The following is a 19,273-nucleotide window of genomic DNA, read 5'->3' as shown; positions in this document are numbered from 1 at the left end:
AATACAGTGCCGTCGTCTTCCTGGAATCCAGTCTTCCAGGAATCCAGTGCCGTCGTCTGCCTGGAATCCAGTCTTCCAGGAATCCAGTGCCGTCGTCTTCCTGGAATCCAGTCTTCCATGGAATTCAGTGCCGTCGTCTTCCTGGAATCCAGTCTTCCAGGAATTCAGTGCCGTCGTCTTCCTGGAATCCAGTCTTCCAGGAATTCAGTGCCATCGTCTTCCTGGAATCCAGTCTTCCAGGAATCCAGTGCCGTCGTCTTCCTAGAATCCAGTGCCGTCGTCTTCCTAGAATCCAGTGCCGTCGTCTTCCTGGAATCCAGTGCCGCCTTCTTCCAGGAATCCAGTGCCGCCTTCTTCCAGGAATCCAGTGCCGCCTTCTTCCAGGAATCCAGTGCCGCCGTCTTCCAGGAATCCAGTGCTGTCCGCTCCGAGTCCCCCCCCCCATCCCTCCCCCCAGTGTTGGGAGCTCCTCCTACCCTTCATATTTTTGGCTTCACATTTTTTTCTTCTCACAAGTTGTGCAATTGCTTTTTTGTTTTTTATTACATTTTTTTTATCCTAAAGTCTGAACCAATGACAATGGTGTCCTCCGGGGGGCAGTAACACGTCAGTAATGACCTTTCGGCAGCCGGTAACAAAGTCTAGCGGGGTCGGCAGATTTCCTGCTACCTGGATGGTTTGGATCTGCTGGGGTACAAAGTCTGATTGGCGGGGGGCCACGAGTGCTGCTCCCGGAGGTGGACTTCCAGCCTCTTGTACATTTTCTTCGATTCCTTTTTCCTGCGCAGTTTCTGTAAGAAGTTGCAATAGCCGTGATCCAGGGAGGTCTGCAAGAGATCGGAGAGGGGGGGGGGTCACATATTACATTTCAGACACTTCCTCTACACCAGGGGGGTCTGCAAGAGAAATCGGAGGGGGGGGGGGGGTCACATATTACATTTCAGACACTTCCTCCACACCAGGGGGGTCTGCAAGAGAAATCGGAGGGGGGGGGGGGGTCACATATTACATTTCAGACACTTCCTCCACACCAGGGGGGTCTGCAAGAGATCGGAGGGGGGGGGGGGGGGGGGGGTCACATATTACATTTCAGACACTTCCTCTACACCAGGGGGGTCTGCAAGAGATCGGAGGGGGGGGGGGGTCACATATTACATTTCAGACACTTCCTCTACACCAGGGAGGTCTGCAAGAGACAGGAGAGGGGGGGGGTCACATATTACATTTCAGACACTTCCTACACACCAGGGGGGTCTGCAAGAGATCGGAGGAGGGGGAGGGGGGCCACATATTACATTTCAGACACTTCCTCTACACCAGGGGGGTCTGCAAGAGACAGGAGAGGGGGGGGGTGACATATTACATTTCAGACACTTCCTCTACACCAGGGGGGTCTGCAAGAGATCGGAGGAGGGGGAGGGGGGCCACATATTACATTTCAGACACTTCCTCCAGACCAAGGGGGTCTCAAACTGGCGGCCCCTCCCAGCTGTTTTGCAGAACTACAAGTCCCATGGTGCATTGCAAGGCTGACAGTTACACGCATGACTCCCACAGGCAGAGGCATGATGGGGGTTGTAGTTTCACAACAGCTGGAGAGACCCCCCCTGATCTATACAGGTGACCCGTTATCCTGATCACCGGTGTCGGCAGAGATGATGGCTGGACGGGCAGAGACTCCAGTAATGGACTGGATAAAGGACTGCCACCTGCTGGGCCACTCACTGGCCATGGGCAGTAGATACAGAGGGGGGGGGGGTTACCGATCGTCTCCCCTGCAGACCACTTACATAGAAATGAAGGGTCTATAATTCCTCTCATAGGTGTATTTTATATGATGGAGACAGAAAATCAACCAAAACTCCAGAGAGATCACATGATACAAATGTTATAAATGGAGGAAAATAAGTCTTTGACCCCCTTAGTAGTCGGGGGAGGTTCCTTAGTAGTTGGGGGGAGGTTCCTTAGTAGTTGGGGGAGGTCCCTTAGTAGTTGAGGGGAGGTTCCTTAGTAGTTGGGGGAGGTTCCTTGGTAGTTGAGGGAGGTTCCTTAGTAGTTGAGGGAGGTTCCTTAGTAGTTGGGGGAGGTCCCTTAGTAGTTGGGGGGAGGTCCCTTAGTAGTTGGGGGGAGGTCCCTTAGTAGTTGGGGGAGGTCCCTTAGTAGTTGGGGGAGGTTCCTTGTTGGGAAGCACAGAGGTCGGACGTTTCTCGTAGTTGGTGATCAGGTCTCCACACATCTCAGGAGGGATTTTCTCTTCTTTACAGATCTTGTCTAAATCCTGAAGGTTTTTTGGCAACTCGAAGTTTCAGCTCCTCCTCCATACATTTTCTATGGGATTAAGGTCTGGAGACTGGCTGGGCCACTCCATGATCTTAATGTGCTTAATGTGTGGTCTGGAGCTCCATGCAAGATTTCACCTCATGGGGTGAGGATGGGTCTTCCAGCATGACAATGACCCAAAACAGACCGCCAAGGCAACAAAAGGAGGGGCTCAAGAAGAAGAACCACATTAAAGTCATGGAGTGGCGTAGCCAGCCTCCAGACCTTAATCCTATAGAAAATGTATGGAGGAGGAGCTGAAACTTCGAGTCAAGAAAACCTTCAGGATTTAGAGAAGATCTGTAAAGAAGAGAAAATCCCTCCTGAGATGTGTGGAGACCTGATCACCAACTACAAGAAACGTCTGACCTCTGTGCTTCCCAACAAGGAACCTCCCCCAACTACCAAGGGACCTCCCCCAACTACTAAGGAACCTCCCCCAACTACTAAGGAACCTCCCCCAACTACCAAGGAACCTCCCCCAACTACCAAGGAACCTCCCTCAACTACTAAGGAACCTCCCCCAACTACCAAGGAACCTCCCCCAACTACTAAGGAACCTCCCCCAACTACTAAGGAACCTCCCCCAACTACTAAGGAACCTCCCCCAAATACTAAGGAACCTCCACCCAACTACTAAGGAACCTCCCCCAACTACTAAGGAACCTCCCCCAACTACTAAGGAACCTCCCCCAAATACTAAGGAACCTCCACCCAACTACTAAGGAACCTCCCCCAAATACTAAGGAACCTCCACCCAACTACTAAGGAACCTCCCCCAACTACTAAAGAACCTCCCTCAACTACCAAGGAACCTACCCCAACTACGAAGGAACCTACCCCAACTACTAAGGAACCTCCCCCAACTACTAAGGAACCTCCCTCAACTACTAAGGAACCTCCCTCAACTACTAAGGAACCTCCCTCAACTACTAAGGAACCTCCCCCAACTACTAAGGAACCTCCCCCAAATACTAAGGAACCTCCACCCAACTACTAAGGAACCTCCCCCAACTACTAAAGAACCTCCCCCAACTACCAAGGAACCTCCCCCAACTACCAAGGAACCTCCCTCAACTACCAAGGAACCTCCCCCAACTACTAAGGGGGTCAAAGACTTATTTTCCTCCATTTATAACATTTGTATCATGTGATCTCTCTGGAGTTTTGGTTGATATTCTCCCTCCATCATATAAAATACACCTATGAGAGAAATTACAGACCCCTCATTTTTATGTAAGGGGGGAACTTACACCATCTGCAGGGGAGACGATCAATATCCCCCCCCCCCCCACTGTATATTGTATAAATAAATCCTGCCCCCAGAGCACTCTACAAATGATAGAAACCTGGACGATTCGCCTTCTAGTGGTGACTCCTGGTAGTGCAGGTTTCTGGGAATGAATACAATGCGGACCCCCGATAATGTAACACGGGGTCATACATTTATAGATCTACTATTACTGCAAGGATAAACACTCTATTCAATGTATCTTTTATATAATATAATGTAAGCTCTTGGGGGAAGTATAGGCCAGCCCAGCCCCCCCCCCGGGGGGTTCCCAGGCTTGAGTAGGTGACCCGGGTCCAGGAGCGGCAGACATACCTCAATGAGGAAGGCGGCTACAAAGTTGACGGCTCCGATCCCGACCAATACGAGCTTGAAGTTCATATCGTCTAGGTTCATGAGGTTCAGAAGATTCCGCATGAAGAGGAGGGGGTAGAGTACGATCCACAACATCAACGCCAGCAGGATGATCAGAACCAGCAGGTACAGGACTGCGCGGGGAGATCAGAGGAACACTCAGTGACAAAAAACGTTACATTGTTACACATGGGAATCACACGGACACCTGGGGGTCCCAGAACAATGACACACAGACACTTGGGGGTCCAGAACCCTGACACATGGGGGTCCAGAACAATGACACCCTGACACTTGGGGGTTCAGAACAATGACACACCGATACTTGGGGGTCCAGAACAATGACACACTGACACTTGGGGGTCCCAGAACAATGACACACTGACACTTGGGGGTCCAGAACCCTGACACATGGGGGTCCAGAACAATGACACCCTGACACTTGGGGGTCCCAGAACAATGACACACTGACACTTGGGGGTCCAGAACCCTGACACATGGGGGTCCAGAACAATGACACCCTGACACTTGGGGGTTCAGAACAATGACACACCGATACTTGGGGGTCCAGAACAATGACACACTGACACTTGGGGGTCCCAGAACAATGACACACTGACACTTGGGGGTCCCAGAACAATGACACACTGACACTTGGGGGTTCAGAACAATGACACACTGACACTTGGGGGTCCCAGAACAATGACACACTGACACTTGGGGGTTCAGAACAATGACACACTGACACTTGGGGGTCCCAGAACAATGACACCCTGACACTTGGGGGTCCAGAACAATGACACACTGACACTTGGGGGTCCCAGAACAATGACACCCTGACACTCGGGGGTCCAGAACAATGACACCCTGACACTTGGGGGTCCCAGAACAATGACACCCTGACACTTGGGGGTCCAGAACAATGACACCCTGACACTTGGGGGTCCAGAACAATGACACCCTGACACTTGGGGGTCCCAGAACAATGACACACTGACACTTGGGGGTCCCAGAACAATGACACACTGACACTCGGGGGACCAGAACAATGGCACACTGACACTTGGGGGTTCCAGAACAATGACACCCTGACACTTGGGGGTCCCAGAACAATGACACCCTGACACTTGGGGATCCAGAACAATGACACCCTGACACTTGGGGGTCCCAGAACAATGACACCCTGACACTTGGGGATCCAGAACAGTGACACCCTGACACTTGGGGGTCCCAGAACAAGGACACCCTGACACTTGGGGGTCCAGAACAATGACACCCTGACACTTGGGGGTCCCAGAACAATGACACCCTGACACTTGGGGGTCCCAGAACAATGACACCCTGACACTTGGGGATCCAGAACAATGACACCCTGACACTTGGGGGTTCAGAACAGTGACACCCTGACACTTGGGGGTTCAGAACAGTGACACCCTGACACTTGGGGGTCCCAGAATAATGACACCCTGACACTTGGGGGTCCCAGAACAATGACACCCTGACACTTGGGGGTTCAGAACAGTGACACCCTGACACTTGGGGGTTCAGAACAATGACACACTGACACTTGGGGGTCCAGACCAATGACACAACGACACTTGGGGGTCCAGAACAATGACACACTGACACTTGGGGGTCCAGACCAATGACACAACGACACTTGGGGGTCCCAGAACAATGACACCCTGACACTTGGGGGTCCAGAACAATGACACCCTGACACTTGGGGGTCCCAGAACAATGACACCCTGACACTTGGGGGTCCCAGAACAATGACACACTGACACTTGGGGGTCCCAGAACAATGACACCCTGACACTTGGGGGTCCAGAACAATGACACCCTGACACTTGGGGGTCCCAGAACAATGACACACTGACATTTGGGGGTCCCAGAACAATGACACACTGACACTTGGGGGTCCCAGAACAATGACACCCTGACACTTGGGGATCCAGAACAATGACACCCTGACACTCGGGGGTCCCAGAACAATGACACACTGACCCTTGGGGGTCCAGAACAATAACACCCTGACACTTGGGGGTCCCAGAACAATGACACCCTGACACTTGGTGGATCCAGAACAATGACACACTGACACTTGGGGGTTCAGAACAATGACACCCTGACACTTGGGGGTCCCAGAACAACTAGTAGAGGGGTCACTCACTGTTGGTGTACAGAGGCTTCCGGAAAGGATATCCTTTTGATAGGACGATGGCGAGAATGATATACTGGAATCCGGACACACAGAAGATGGCCGTGTTCTCATAGTTCGGGAGGTGCTGATGTGCCTGGCTGGTGATATTAACCGGGTGAAACCTGCGCGGGAGAGATCCGTTAATGACATAGAAATGGGGACTTCTCTTCTAGATCCACACAGTGACCTGATCTATGAGGACTTCTCTTCTAGATCCACACACAGTGACCTGATATATGAGGACTTCTCTAGATTCATACAGTGACCTGATCTATGAAGACTTCTCTTCTAGATCCACACAGTGACCTGATCTACGAGGACTTCTCTTCTAGATCCACACAGTGACCTGATCTATGAGGACTTCTCTTCTAGATCCACACAGTGACCTGATCTATGAGGACTTCTCTTCTAGATCCACACAGTGACCTGATCTATGAGGACTTCTCTTCTAGATCCACACAGTGACCTGATCTATGAGGACTTCTCTTCTAGATCCACACAGTGACCTGATCTATGAGGACTTCTCTTCTAGATCCACACAGTGACCTGATCTATGAGGACTTCTCCTCTAGTCCCATACATAGTGACCTGATCTATGAGGACTTCTCTTCTAGATTCACAGTGACCTGATCTATGAGGACTTCTCTTCTAGTCCCATACATAGTGACATGATCTATGAGGACTTCTCTTCTAGTCCCATACACATAGCACCCCTCTCTCCTGGACCCCAAAGAGGAAGGTTTCACCCGTACCAGGGCTGCGATGTGGTCAGGAAGTAGGACATCAGCAGGACGAGAATGACGAGCAAGGTCTGGCATATCAGGCTCCCCAGGACCGGAATACTGATCAGAGTGCCGAGCGGACGCTTTACCCCCAACTCGCTGGCCGGGCCGGTTCTGCCCATCAGGATGGCCACAGTGGTGGTGATAACCAGATCAAAGAGGAGGAACTGGAAGTCGCCCAGACTGGTGCCCACCTGGTGAGACCAGAAACATTAATATTAGCAAGGCGGTCAGACGAGACCTACAAACATTTCACAATCTCCAGAAATTCAGAACTTCAACACCCAAAGACAGATCAGAACACACGTTGGACCCCACCCCCAACCCACCCCTCCCCCACCACTCACCCCCACCCCCAAACCCACCACTCACCCCCAACCCCACCACTCAACCCCACCCCCAACCCTCACCCCCAACCCCACCCCTCACCGTGTACAGGATGAGAATGGTGATGAACTGGATGAAGCTGTACATCGCCATGTATTTGAACGTCTCAAATGAGGTCTCCAGCGAGCAGCGGCCTTCCCTGTGGAGACAAAGATGGTCAGTCGTGTTTTCTTAGCGGGAATTCGGCCGCCTGAATACAGATACAGATCTAGATCTAGGTAGATCTAGAACATAGAACACTGATTGGTCACTTCCACTCTCTCCTCCCAGAGGCCCCAATACACCCCAACCTCTGAAAAACCTCCCAACTCCAGAACACTCCCCAACATCTGGAACAAGTTACATCATCTTCAAAACCCTACTCCAGAACCCCTCTACGGTCCTCAATCCAGAACATCTACATCTGGAACAAGTTCCACCATCCTCAATACCCTACTCTAGAACCCCTCCACTGTCCTCAATCCAGAACATCTACATCTGGAACAAGTTCCACCATCCCCAATACCCTACTCTAGAAGCCCTCTACTGTCCCGATCCCCTCTCCTAAAATCCAGAACACTCTACATCTGTAACAAGTTCCACCATCCTCAATACCCCTACTCTAGAACCCCTCCACTGTCCTGATCCCCTCTCCTAAAATTCAGAACACTCTACATCTGGAACAAGTTCCACCATCTTCAAAACCCTACTCCAGAACCCCTCCACTGTCCTCAATCCAGAACATCTACATCTGGAACAAGTTCCACCATCCTCAATAGCCCTACTCCAGAACCCCTCTACTGTCCTGATCCCCTCTCCTAAAATCCAGAACACTCTACATCTGGAACAAGTTACACCATCTTCAATAGCCCTACTCTAGAACCCCTCCACTGTCCTCAATCCAGAACATCTACACCTGGAACAAGTTCCACCATCCTCAAAACCCTACTCCAGAACCCCTCTACTGTCCTCAATCCAGAACATCTACATCTGGAACAAGTTTTACCATCTTCAATACCCATACTCCAGAACCCCCCCACTGTCCTCAATCCAGAACATCTACATCTGGAACAAGTTCCACCATCCTCAATAGCCCTACTCCAGAACCCCTCTACTGTCCTGATCCCCTCCAGTGTTCTGGGTCTCCCTCAATCCAGAACACTCTACATCTGGAACAAGTTTCACCATCCTCAATACCCCTACTCCAGAACTCCTCTACTGTCCTGGTCCCCTTCTGCTGCAATCCAGAACACTCAACATCTGGAACAAGTTTTACCATCCTCAGTGCCTCTACTGCAGAACCCCTCCACTGTCCTGATTCCCCCTCCTAAAATCCAACATACTTTACATCTAGAACCAGTTCCACCATCCTCAATACCCCTACTCCAGAACCCCTCCACTATCCTGATACATCCCAACTCCAGAACGCTTCTACTTCTGGAACAGGTTCCACCATCCTCATTGTCCCTTCCTCCAGAACACCTCCAGTATAGGTCTCCAGTCCTCCAGCTCTCCTCCTCCAACACCCGACACCCATTTCTGAAGGCACAGATATTTTTCTAGTAATCATTATTATAGCAATATTTAGATTTTAGATATATAAAACCCTTTTCAGAACAGCGCCCTCCACTGACCGGATGACGATGGGCACGCACTCGATGTTGTCGATTTTGGAGGTGAATGGCGAGGCGACAGAGGCCTCGCTGTCCGACAGAGAGATCCCGACATCGGCAGCTTTCAGCGCCCCGCAGTCATTGGCTCCGTCTCCGCACATCCCCACACAGTAGCTGTATAGAAGAGAATGAGAACTCGTTAATCCGCAAAAATATCTATACAAAGGTCACTGCAGGTAGCCACCCCCACCCAGACAACGCCCTGGTGGCACCAAAGGATCAATATGTCTTATGTGAAAATTGTCTCCAACTAGACAATTTTCACATACAAACACTATTATACTTGATACTGTACATGTTGCAGGGCCGGGACAAACCCGACATGTTTCGAACGGTGTCTTCTTCAGGAGTAGGTATATACAATATAGCCGTATAATAATGTAAATACAGATCAGTAAGGGTTCTTTTATTTTTTTACCATTTTATTTTATTTCTTTTTTTAATTTTTTTTTTTTTTTAGGAGCCCTGTGGAGTGGGGGGGGGGGGGCTTTGGTGAAATGTCAGGGGTCTAAACCCCTCTTCATTACACAGCTCTGCCAGCTTCAATATGCCCATTTCCCCTAATCCCCAGACCTACAGGACCCCCATCCAATGTCCCTCATCCCCCACCTCTAAAATGTGGTTTCAATGTCCCCATAATGATGTACAGGGCCAGGGTTCAAACCAAGGTGCCTTACACTTTGCAGAGAGGGGCCAAGCTGGCCTTCAAGAGCCTGTTTGCGGTCCTGGAGGCCATCTTGGCCCCTCTCAGTGAAGAGTTATACATCTTAGTTTGAACACAGGCTGATAGGTATTTATTTACAACATTATAAAAACTATATTGTATACCCCTGAGATAGACATTGTTCGAAACGCATTGGTTTTTCGTGGCCTTGTACGGGAACATCTTGGTTTGCATGATCTTGTCTGGGTTCAAAATTTGGGTATATTTCAGATTGTATAATGCATGAAAAGTTGCTAAGATGTACACAGCCGTGATATGTTTTTAGCTATGTGTATTCTTTTATGATAATTCCAAAAAACATGTTTTGTATCGAATAGCCTAAAAAGTCCCAATGAAAAGGCCCTGTGTGTTGGATATATTATAAAACCAGAGTGATTTATTTGCACAACCTTTTTTTAAAAAGTTGGTGGCGTGCATCTACAGAACCTATTGGAGGCCTTCCTGGCTCTTTGTGGCCTACAGAACCTATAGGAGGCCTCCCTGACTCTTTGTGCCCTACAGAACCTATAGGAGGCCCCCCTGGCTCTTTGTGGTCTACAGAACCTATAGGAGGCCCCCCTGGCTCTTTGTGGTCTACAGAACCTATAGGAGGCCTCCCTGACTCTTTGTGGCCTACAGAACCTATAGGAGGCCTCCCTGGCTCTTTGTGGCCTACAGAACCTATAGGAGGTCTCCCTGGCTCGTTGTGGTCTACAGAACCTATAGGAGGCCTCCCTGACTCTTTGTGGCCTACAGACCCTATAGGAGGTCTCCCTGGCTCGTTGTGGCCTACAAAACCTATAAGAGGCCTCGCTGGCTCGTTGTGGCCTACAGAACATATAAGAGGCCTTGCTGGCTCTTTGTGGCCTACAGACCCTATAGGAGGCCCCCCTGGCTCTTTGTGGTCTTACAGAACCTATAGGAGGTCTCCCTGGCTCGTTGTGGCCTACAGAACCTATTGGAGGCCTCCCTGGGTCTTTGTGGCCTACAGAAACTATAGGAGGCCCCCTGGCTCTTTTTGGCCTACAGAACCTATATGAGGCCCCCTGGCTCTTTTTGGCCTACAGAACCTATTGGAGGCCTCGTTGGCTCTTTGTGGCCTACAGAACCTATAGGAGGCCTCCCTGGCTCTTTGTGGCCTACAGAACCTATAGGAGGCCTCGTTGGCTCTTTGTGGCCTACAGAACCTATAGGAGGCCTCGTTGGCTCTTTGTGGCCTACAGAACCTATAGGAGGTCTCCCTGGCTCTTTGTGGCCTACGGAACCTATAGGAGGCCTCGTTGGCTCTTTGTGGCCTACAGAACCTATAGGAGGCCCCCCTGGCTCGATGTGGCCTACAGAACCTATAGGAGGCCTTGTTGGCTCTTTTAGGCCTACAGAACCTATAGGAGGCCTCGTTGGCTCTTTGTGGCCTACAGAACCTATAGGAGGTCCATGTGGCTTCTTCTCACCAGCCGCCATTCTGAATATACGGGGCCCAGCGCTCACTCACCCCAGAACTTGAAAGTTTTGTACCAGCTGAGTTTTCTGGTCGGGGGACATTCGGGCGAAGACTGCGGCGTGCATAAGAACCTAAAAATCGAGAGAAGAGGAGGATCAGGATGACTGCAGATGTGAAACGAGGATTCCTCTACTGAATTCAGGTTATGGGCAACAAACGTCCATCTGAGCGTCTTTCTGAAACAAAAAAAAGAGCGCAAAAGCAACTCCACCCAACACTGTATTTTTATAGCCAAGCTCCAGGTCATTGGTTAAAACACAACATTAAATTATATTCCTTAGAATCAAAATCCCCATCTCACATATTGAGGCCAATTAACCGACCAGCATGTCTTCGGAGTGTAGGAGGAAACCTGAGCACCTGGAGGAAACCAGGCAGGTGGTGCCGTGGTTGGGATTCAAAAATGTCTTTCCTCTCCCAGTCTGACTGTCCCTGGCCCCGCCCCTTTCATTATTTGGATTTTAGGTCTTCCAATCATGGAGGCTCAGCACCACACATGGGCGGTACCTATGCAAATTAAGCCTGTCTAGGAACGCCCACTCCTCCAGACTGACACCCCCCCATCAAGGCCTTTAGATATTTGCATAACCCCTCCCACTCGCTTGCATCAGGACTGAGGGCTCTGGAGAGGAGTACGGAGGTCGGGTGCTGGGATGTTTTCAGGAAGCTCTGTACAGCCCCCTGCTGGCCCCTTCCATTTGGGCCTTCTTTAGCACAGGGGAAGCCCTGGCATTGTTGTGGGGCCCATAGCAGCTGCCCCGGGGGGTCCAGTCATTGTTGTGGGGACCATAGCAGTTGCCCCGGGGGGTCCAGTCATTATTGTGGGGACCATAGCAGTTTCCCCCGGGGGGTCCAGTCATTGTTGTGGGGGCCCATAGCAGCTGCCCCGGGGGGTCCAGTCATTATTGTGGGGACCATAGCAGCTTCCCCGGGGGGGTCCAGTCATTGTTGTGGGGCCCATAGCAGCTGCCCCGGGGGGTCCAGTCATTATTGTGGGGCCCATAGCAGCTGCCCTGGGGGGTCCAGTCATTGTTGTGGGCCCCATAGGAGCTGCCCCGGGGGGTCCAGTCATTGTTGTGGGGCCCATAGCAGCTGCCCCGGGGGGTCCAGTCATTATTGTGGGGCCCATAGCAGCTGCCCAGGCGGGTCCAGTCATTGTTGTGGGCCCCATAGGAGCTGCCCCGGGGGGTCCAGTCATTGTTGTGGGGCCCAGAGCAGCTGCCCCGGGGGGTCCAGTCATTGTTGTGGGGCCCATAGCAGCTGCCCCGGGGGGGTCCAGTCATTGTTGTGGGGCCCATAGCAGCTGCCCCGGGGGGTCCAGTCATTGTTGTGGGGCCCATAGCAGCTGCCCCGGTGGGGACCAGTCATTATTGTGGGGCTCATATGAGCTGCCCTGGGGGGTCCAGTCATTGTTGTGGGGCCCATAGCAGCTGCCCCGGGGGGTCCAGTCATTGTTGTGGGGCCCATAGCAGCTGCCCCGGTGGGGACCAGTCATTATTGTGGGGCTCATATGAGCTGCCCTGGGGGGTCCAGTCATTGTTGTGGGGCCCAGAGCAGCTGCCCCGGGGGGTCCAGTCATTGTTGTGGGGCCCATAGCAGCTGCCACAGGGGGTCCAGTCATTGTTGTGGGGCCCATAGCAGATGCCCCGGGGGGTCCTGTCATTGTTGTGGGGCCCATAACAGCTGCCCTGGGGGGTCCAGTCAATGTTGTGGGGCCCATAGCAACTGCCCCTTGAGCCCACACTGCCTGCAAATAGTTGATTTTGGAATTTTGGATTTTTTTTTGCTCTGTACAGCCCCCTGCTGGCCCCTTCCATTTGGGCCGTTTTTAGCACAGGGAAAAAGGGAAAGCCCTGGCATTGTTGTGGGGCCCATAGCAGCTGCCCCGGGTCCAGTCATTATTGTGGGGCCCATAGGGGCTGCCCTGGGGGGTCCAGAGAAGGTGAAATATAAGCAGAATAAACTTCAGCCTTGAATATACAGACACAGAATTCAGGAAGGTGTCACCTTGGGCAGCATTTCGGGGAAGTAATCAGTCAGAGCCGCGAAAGATTTCCCATTCATGGCGAAGCAGAACGGCTCGCGGTCCAGGAAAGCTCCTCCTCCTTGCTGGTACAGCCCCTGCGGGGTGAGAGAGGAGAACCCCAAAAAAAAAAATGTTATTTCATGTAGGTATCTAAAATGAGATCTAAACAAAGTCCCCGGAGAGTCACCGCTATACCAGAAGACCACCGGGCCTTTCTACAGCTCACAGAAGTAAGTACACCCCTCAGTGACATTTCTTGTATCTTTTCATGTGACAACACTGGAGAAATGACACTTTGTATCTACAATGTTGTGTAGTGAGTGTACGGGGGGGAGGGGTGTACACAGGGGGGGGGGGAGGGGTGTACAGCTTGTATAACAAATAACTCAACACACAGCCATTCATGTCTAAACCGCTGGCAACAAAAGTGAGGACCCCCTAAGTGACAATCTCCAAATTGGGGCCCAAAAGGGTCAATATTTTGTGTGGCCGCCATTATTTTCCAGCACTGCCTTAACCCTCTTGGGCATGGAGGTCACCAGAGCTTCACAGGTTGTCACCGGAGTCCTCTCCCCCTCCCCCATAATGACATCACAGAGCTGGTGGATGTTGGAGACCTTGCGCTCCTCCCCCTTCCCCCCCAGAGATGATTATTGGCTTGGCCAGTCCATCACCTTTACCCTCAGCTTCTTTAGCGAGGCAGTGGTGGTCTTGGAGGTGTGTTTGGTCACTCCCGGGAGCTGTGGCGGTATTAGCGGCGCGCGCTCCCGGGAGCCGTTGCGGTATTAGCGGCGCGCGCTCCCGGGAGCCGTTGCGGTATTAGCGGCGCGCGCTCCCGGGAGCCGTTGCGGTATTAGCGGCACGCACTCCCGGGAGCCGTGGCGGTATTATCGGCGCGCACTACCGGGAGCCGTGGCGGTATTAGCGGCGCGCACTCCCGGGAGCTGTGGCGGTATTAGCGGCGCGCACTCCCGGGAGCTGTGGCGGTATTAGCGGCGCGCACTCCCGGGAGCTGTGGCGGTATTAGCGGCGCACGGTCCCGGGAGCTGTGGCGGTATTAGCGGCGCACACAGCCGGGGACAGACCCGCGGGGGCGGCACTCACCTCTCTGTTGTCCTCCCCCGCGGTCGGCTCGGACGGGATGAACCTCAGGGTCGCGGAGCTGTCGTAGGTTGGAGGGGAGGCGTTCACGAAGAAAACCTTTTCCGTTGCCTCCACAAGGTGGCAGCTCTTGGCGACATTCACGGCGGTCAACATGTTGTCACCTAAAGAAAAAAAAATAATATGTCTCGGCTCCATTCTGAAAGATTTTTTGGGGGTTTATATAAAAAAAAAAAAGGACGGGGCGTCCCGTAACGGCACTGACCGGTCACCATGACGGCGCGGATGTTGGCTTTTCTCAGGGAGTAGATGACGGGCGCCGTCTCCGGCTTCAGCACGTTCCTCATCACCAGGAACCCCAGGAAGGTCAGTTCGCGCTCCGCCGACTCTCTAGGTGGGGAAACAGGCGACGCCGCGGTAAGCCAGACGATTACAGAAGATTTACATCGGCGATCGTTTTTTTTTTTAATAGGAAATCTTGTTTGCAACAATTTGCCATCATTTGATACAAATACGTAAAAATGAAGGGTCTCCACCCCGTCCCCATGTGTGTCTAACATACTACACACCCCATGGCCATGAAGGAGTTAAAGTGCTTGTAAATCCTCAGGTGATACAAAAAAGAATGCAGGGGTCAGGGGGGCGTTGCGGTCAGAATGCAGGGATCGGGAGGGCGTTGCGGTCAGAATGCAGGGGTCAGGAGGGCGTTGCGGTCAGAATGCAGGGGTCAGGAGGGCGTTGCGGTCAGAATGCAGGGGTCAGGAGGGCGTTGCGGTCAGAATGCAGGGGTCAGGAGGGCGTTGCGGTCAGAATGCAGGGGTCAGGAGGGCGTTGCGGTCAGAATGCAGGGGTCAGGAGGGCGTTGCGGTCAGAATGCAGGGATCAGGGGGGCGTTGCGGTCAGAATGCAGGGACCGGGAGGGCGTTGCGGTCAGAATGCAGGGATCAGGGGGGCGTTGCGGTCAGAATGCAGGGATCGGGAGGGCCTTGCGGTCAGAATGCAGGGATCGGGAGGGCCTTGCGGTCAGAATGCAGGGATCAGGGGGGCGTTGCGGTCAGAATGCAGGGACCGGGAGGGCGTTGCGGTCAGAATGCAGGGATCAGGGGGGCGTTGCGGTCAGAATGCAGGGATCGGGAGGGCCTTGCGGTCAGAATGCAGGGATCGGGAGGGCCTTGCGGTCAGAATGCAGGGATCGGGAGGGCCTTGCGGTCAGAATGCAGGGATCAGGGGGGCGTTGCGGTCAGAATGCAGGGATCGGGAGGGCCTTGCCGTCAGAATGCAGGGATCGGGAGGGCGTTGCCGTCAGAATGCAGGGATCGGGAGGGCCTTGCCGTCAGAATGCAGGGATCGGGAGGGCGTTGCCGTCAGAATGCAGGGATCGGGAGGGCGTTGCCGTCAGATTGCAGGGGTCGGGAGGGCGTTGCCGTCAGAATGCAGGGATCGGGAGGGCGTTGCCGTCAGATTGCAGCGATCGGGAGGGCGTTGCGGTCACAATGCAGGGTTCGGGAGGGCGTTGCGGTCACAATGCAGGGTTCGGGAGGGCGTTGCGGTCACAATGCAGCGATCGGGGGGCGTTGCGGTCACAATGCAGGGATCGGGAGGGCGTTGCGGTCACAATGCAGGGATCGGGAGGGCGTTGCGGTCACAATGCAGGGATCGGGAGGGCGTTGCGGTCACAATGCAGGGATCGGGAGGGCGTTGCGGTCAGAATGCAGGGATCGGGAGGGCGTTGCGGTCACAATGCAGGGATCGGGAGGGCGTTGCGGTCACAATGCAGGGTTCGGGAGGGCGTTGCGGTCACAATGCAGCGATCGGGGGGCGTTGCGGTCACAATGCAGGGATCGGGAGGGCGTTGCGGTCACAATGCAGGGATCGGGAGGGCGTTGCGGTCACAATGCAGGGATCGGGAGGGCGTTGCGGTCAGAATGCAGGGTTCGGGAGGGCGTTGCGGTCAGAAATAAAACACAGGAATATCTATAGATTGAGTACCTGGTCACAGCCTGCGCCTCCTCAAACGTTCTGGTGGTCGGCAGAGTTTTATACGCAAAGCCCAGAACCCGAAACCCGTCCTGAGTGTACTGACGCAGCATGGCGGAGAAATCACGCGGTACTGCGAGAACCAAAAAAATAAAATACAAATAAATCACAAATTGTTATAAAAACAAAAAGTCCCTGTAAATCCTTCTCCCGCCACAGAGGGCGCTCACCCGAATCGTTGCGGCACAGACTGGCCACCATCTCCGGCGCCCCCTTCATGTAGAGCTGAGAATGCGGATCGCTCGACTGTCTGGCGATGACGCTCATCCGCTGGATGCTGGAGGAGAACGGGAACCGCTGCAGGACGCCCACCGGGACCGTGTGCTTCTGGAGGGGGAGGGGAGAGAAAACAGCACGGGGTCAATGTGATCGAAATCATGGCGTAACCACCCTGCGCCCGCCGCAAGAAACAGGACAACACATACAGGCCCGTGCGGCTGCTCCTCCAGGGTGGGCGGCTTGATCACCGACAGCACTTTGGTCCCAAAAATGTCCTTGGTACGCGGGTCTGCGTCTCCGTCCTCCAGAACCTGAGGGATGGAAAATGAAAGAATTAACGACACCGCCGGACAATCCGAACCAAGATCCGGCACCCGGACAATCCGAACCAAGACCCAGCACCCGGACAATCCGAAGCAAGATCCGGCACCCGGACAATCCGAACCAAGACCCAGCACCCGGACAATCCGAACCAAGATCCGGCCCCCGGACAATCCGAACCTAGATCCGGCACCCGGACAATCCGAACCAAGATCCAGCACCCGGACAATCCGAAGCAAGATCCGGCACCCGGACAATCCGAACCAAGATCCAGCACCCGGACAATCCGAAGCAAGATCCGGCACCCGGACAATCCGAACCAAGACCCAGCACCCGGACAATCCGAACCAAGATCCGGCACACGGCCAATCCGAACCAAGATCCGGCACCCGGACAATCCGAACCAAGATCCAGCACCCGGACAATCCGAACCAAGATCCGGCACCCGGACAATCCGAACCAAGACCCAGCACCCGGACAATCCGAAGCAAGATCCGGCACCCGGACAATCCGAACCAAGACCCAGCACCCGGACAATCCGAACCAAGATCCGGCCCCCGGACAATCCGAACCTAGATCCGGCACCCGGACAATCCGAACCAAGATCCAGCACCCGGACAATCCGAAGCAAGATCCGGCACCCGGACAATCCGAACCAAGATCCAGCACCCGGACAATCCGAAGCAAGATCCGGCACCCGGACAATCCGAACCAAGACCCAGCACCCGGACAATCCGAACCAAGATCCGGCACACGGCCAATCCGAACCAAGATCCGGCACCCGGACAATCCGAACCAAGATCCAGCACCCGGACAATCCGAACCAAGATCCGGCACCCGGACAATCCGAAGCAAGATCCGGCACCCGGACAATCCGAACCAAGACCCAGCACCCGGACAATCCGAACCAAGATCCGGCCCCCGGACAATCCGAACCTAGATCCGGCACCCGGACAATCCGAACCAAGATCCAGCACCCGGACAATCCGAAGCAAGATCCGGCACCCGGACAATCCGAACCAAGATCCAGCACCCGGACAATCCGAAGCAAGATCCGGCACCCGGACAATCCGAACCAAGACCCAGCACCCGGACAATCCGAACCAAGATCCGGCACACGGCCAATCCGAACCAAGATCCGGCACCCGGACAATCCGAACCAAGATCCAGCACCCGGACAATCCGAACCAAGATCCGGCACCCGGACAATCCGAACCAAGATCCGGCACACGGACAATCCGAACCAAGATCCGGCACACGGACAATCCGAACCAAGATCCGGCACCCGGACAATCCGAACCAAGATCCGGCACCCGGACAATCCGAACCAAGATCCGGCACCCGGACAATCCGAACCAAGATCCGGCACCCGGACAATCCGAACCAAGATCCGGCACCCGGACAATCCGAACCAAGATCCGGCACCCGGACAATCCGAACCAAGATCCGGCACCCGGACAATCCGAACCAAGATCCGGCACCCGGACAATCCGAACCAAGATCCGGCACCCGGACAATCCGAACCAAGATCCGGCACACGGCCAATCCGAACCAAGATCCGGCACCCGGACAATCCGAACCAAGATCCGGCACCCGGACAATCCGAACCAAGATCCGGCACCCGGACAATCCGAACCAAGATCCGGCACCCGGACAATCCGAACCAAGATCCGGCACCCGGACAATCCGAACCGAGATCCGGCACCCGGACAATCCGAACCGAGATCCGGCACCCGGACAATCCGAAGCGAGATCCGGCACCCGGACAATCCGAACCAAGACCCAGCACCCGGACAATCCGAACCAAGATCCGGCCCCCGGACAATCCGAACCTAGATCCGGGACCCGGACAATCCGAACCAAGATCCGGCACACGGACAATCCGAACCAAGATCCGGCACCCGGACAATCCGAACCAAGATCCGGCCCCCGGACAATCCGAACCAAGATCCGGCACACGGCCAATCCGAACCAAGATCCGGCACCCGGACAATCCGAACCAAGATCCGGCACCCGGACAATCCGAACCAAGATCCGGCACCCGGACAATCCGAACCAAGATCCGGCACACGGCCAATCCGAACCAAGATCCGGCACCCGGACAATCCGAACCAAGATCCGGCACCCGGACAATCCGAACCAAGATCCGGCACCCGGACAATCCGAACCAAGATCCGGCACCCGGACAATCCGAACCAAGATCCGGCACCCGGACAATCCGAACCGAGATCCGGCACCCGGACAATCCGAAGCAAGATCCGGCACCCGGACAATCCGAACCAAGATCCGGCACCCGGACAATCCGAACCAAGATCCGGCACACGGCCAATCCGAACCAAGATCCGGCACCCGGACAATCCGAACCAAGATCCGGCAC

At 54.0% G+C, this 19,273-nt stretch overlaps 1 protein-coding gene across 1 annotated transcript in view; it reads right to left on the bottom strand.

Moving 5' to 3' along the window:
* Window positions 1-547: 547 nt before the first annotated feature.
* The window catches only part of ATP13A2 (ATPase cation transporting 13A2), a 57,328-nt gene continuing 38,602 nt past the window's right edge, over window positions 548-19,273 (bottom strand). The window contains exons 17-29 of the mRNA XM_040326749.1: window positions 16,782-16,886; window positions 16,527-16,683; window positions 16,309-16,429; window positions 14,585-14,709; window positions 14,323-14,483; window positions 13,200-13,313; window positions 11,184-11,263; window positions 8,950-9,102; window positions 7,379-7,475; window positions 6,920-7,143; window positions 6,138-6,289; window positions 3,926-4,098; window positions 548-827 (exon numbers count right to left, since the gene is read on the bottom strand). Of these exons, the coding sequence (XP_040182683.1) occupies window positions 666-827; window positions 3,926-4,098; window positions 6,138-6,289; window positions 6,920-7,143; window positions 7,379-7,475; window positions 8,950-9,102; window positions 11,184-11,263; window positions 13,200-13,313; window positions 14,323-14,483; window positions 14,585-14,709; window positions 16,309-16,429; window positions 16,527-16,683; window positions 16,782-16,886 (1,824 nt within the window). The 3' untranslated portion in view covers window positions 548-665. The remainder of the gene's footprint in view (window positions 828-3,925; window positions 4,099-6,137; window positions 6,290-6,919; window positions 7,144-7,378; window positions 7,476-8,949; window positions 9,103-11,183; window positions 11,264-13,199; window positions 13,314-14,322; window positions 14,484-14,584; window positions 14,710-16,308; window positions 16,430-16,526; window positions 16,684-16,781; window positions 16,887-19,273) is intronic.

The sequence above is a fragment of the Rana temporaria genome, chromosome 10 (assembly GCF_905171775.1).
Source record: "Rana temporaria chromosome 10, aRanTem1.1, whole genome shotgun sequence".
NCBI classification, from domain to species: Eukaryota; Metazoa; Chordata; class Amphibia; order Anura; family Ranidae; genus Rana; species Rana temporaria.
This window is presented reverse-complemented; position numbering and strand designations above follow the sequence as displayed.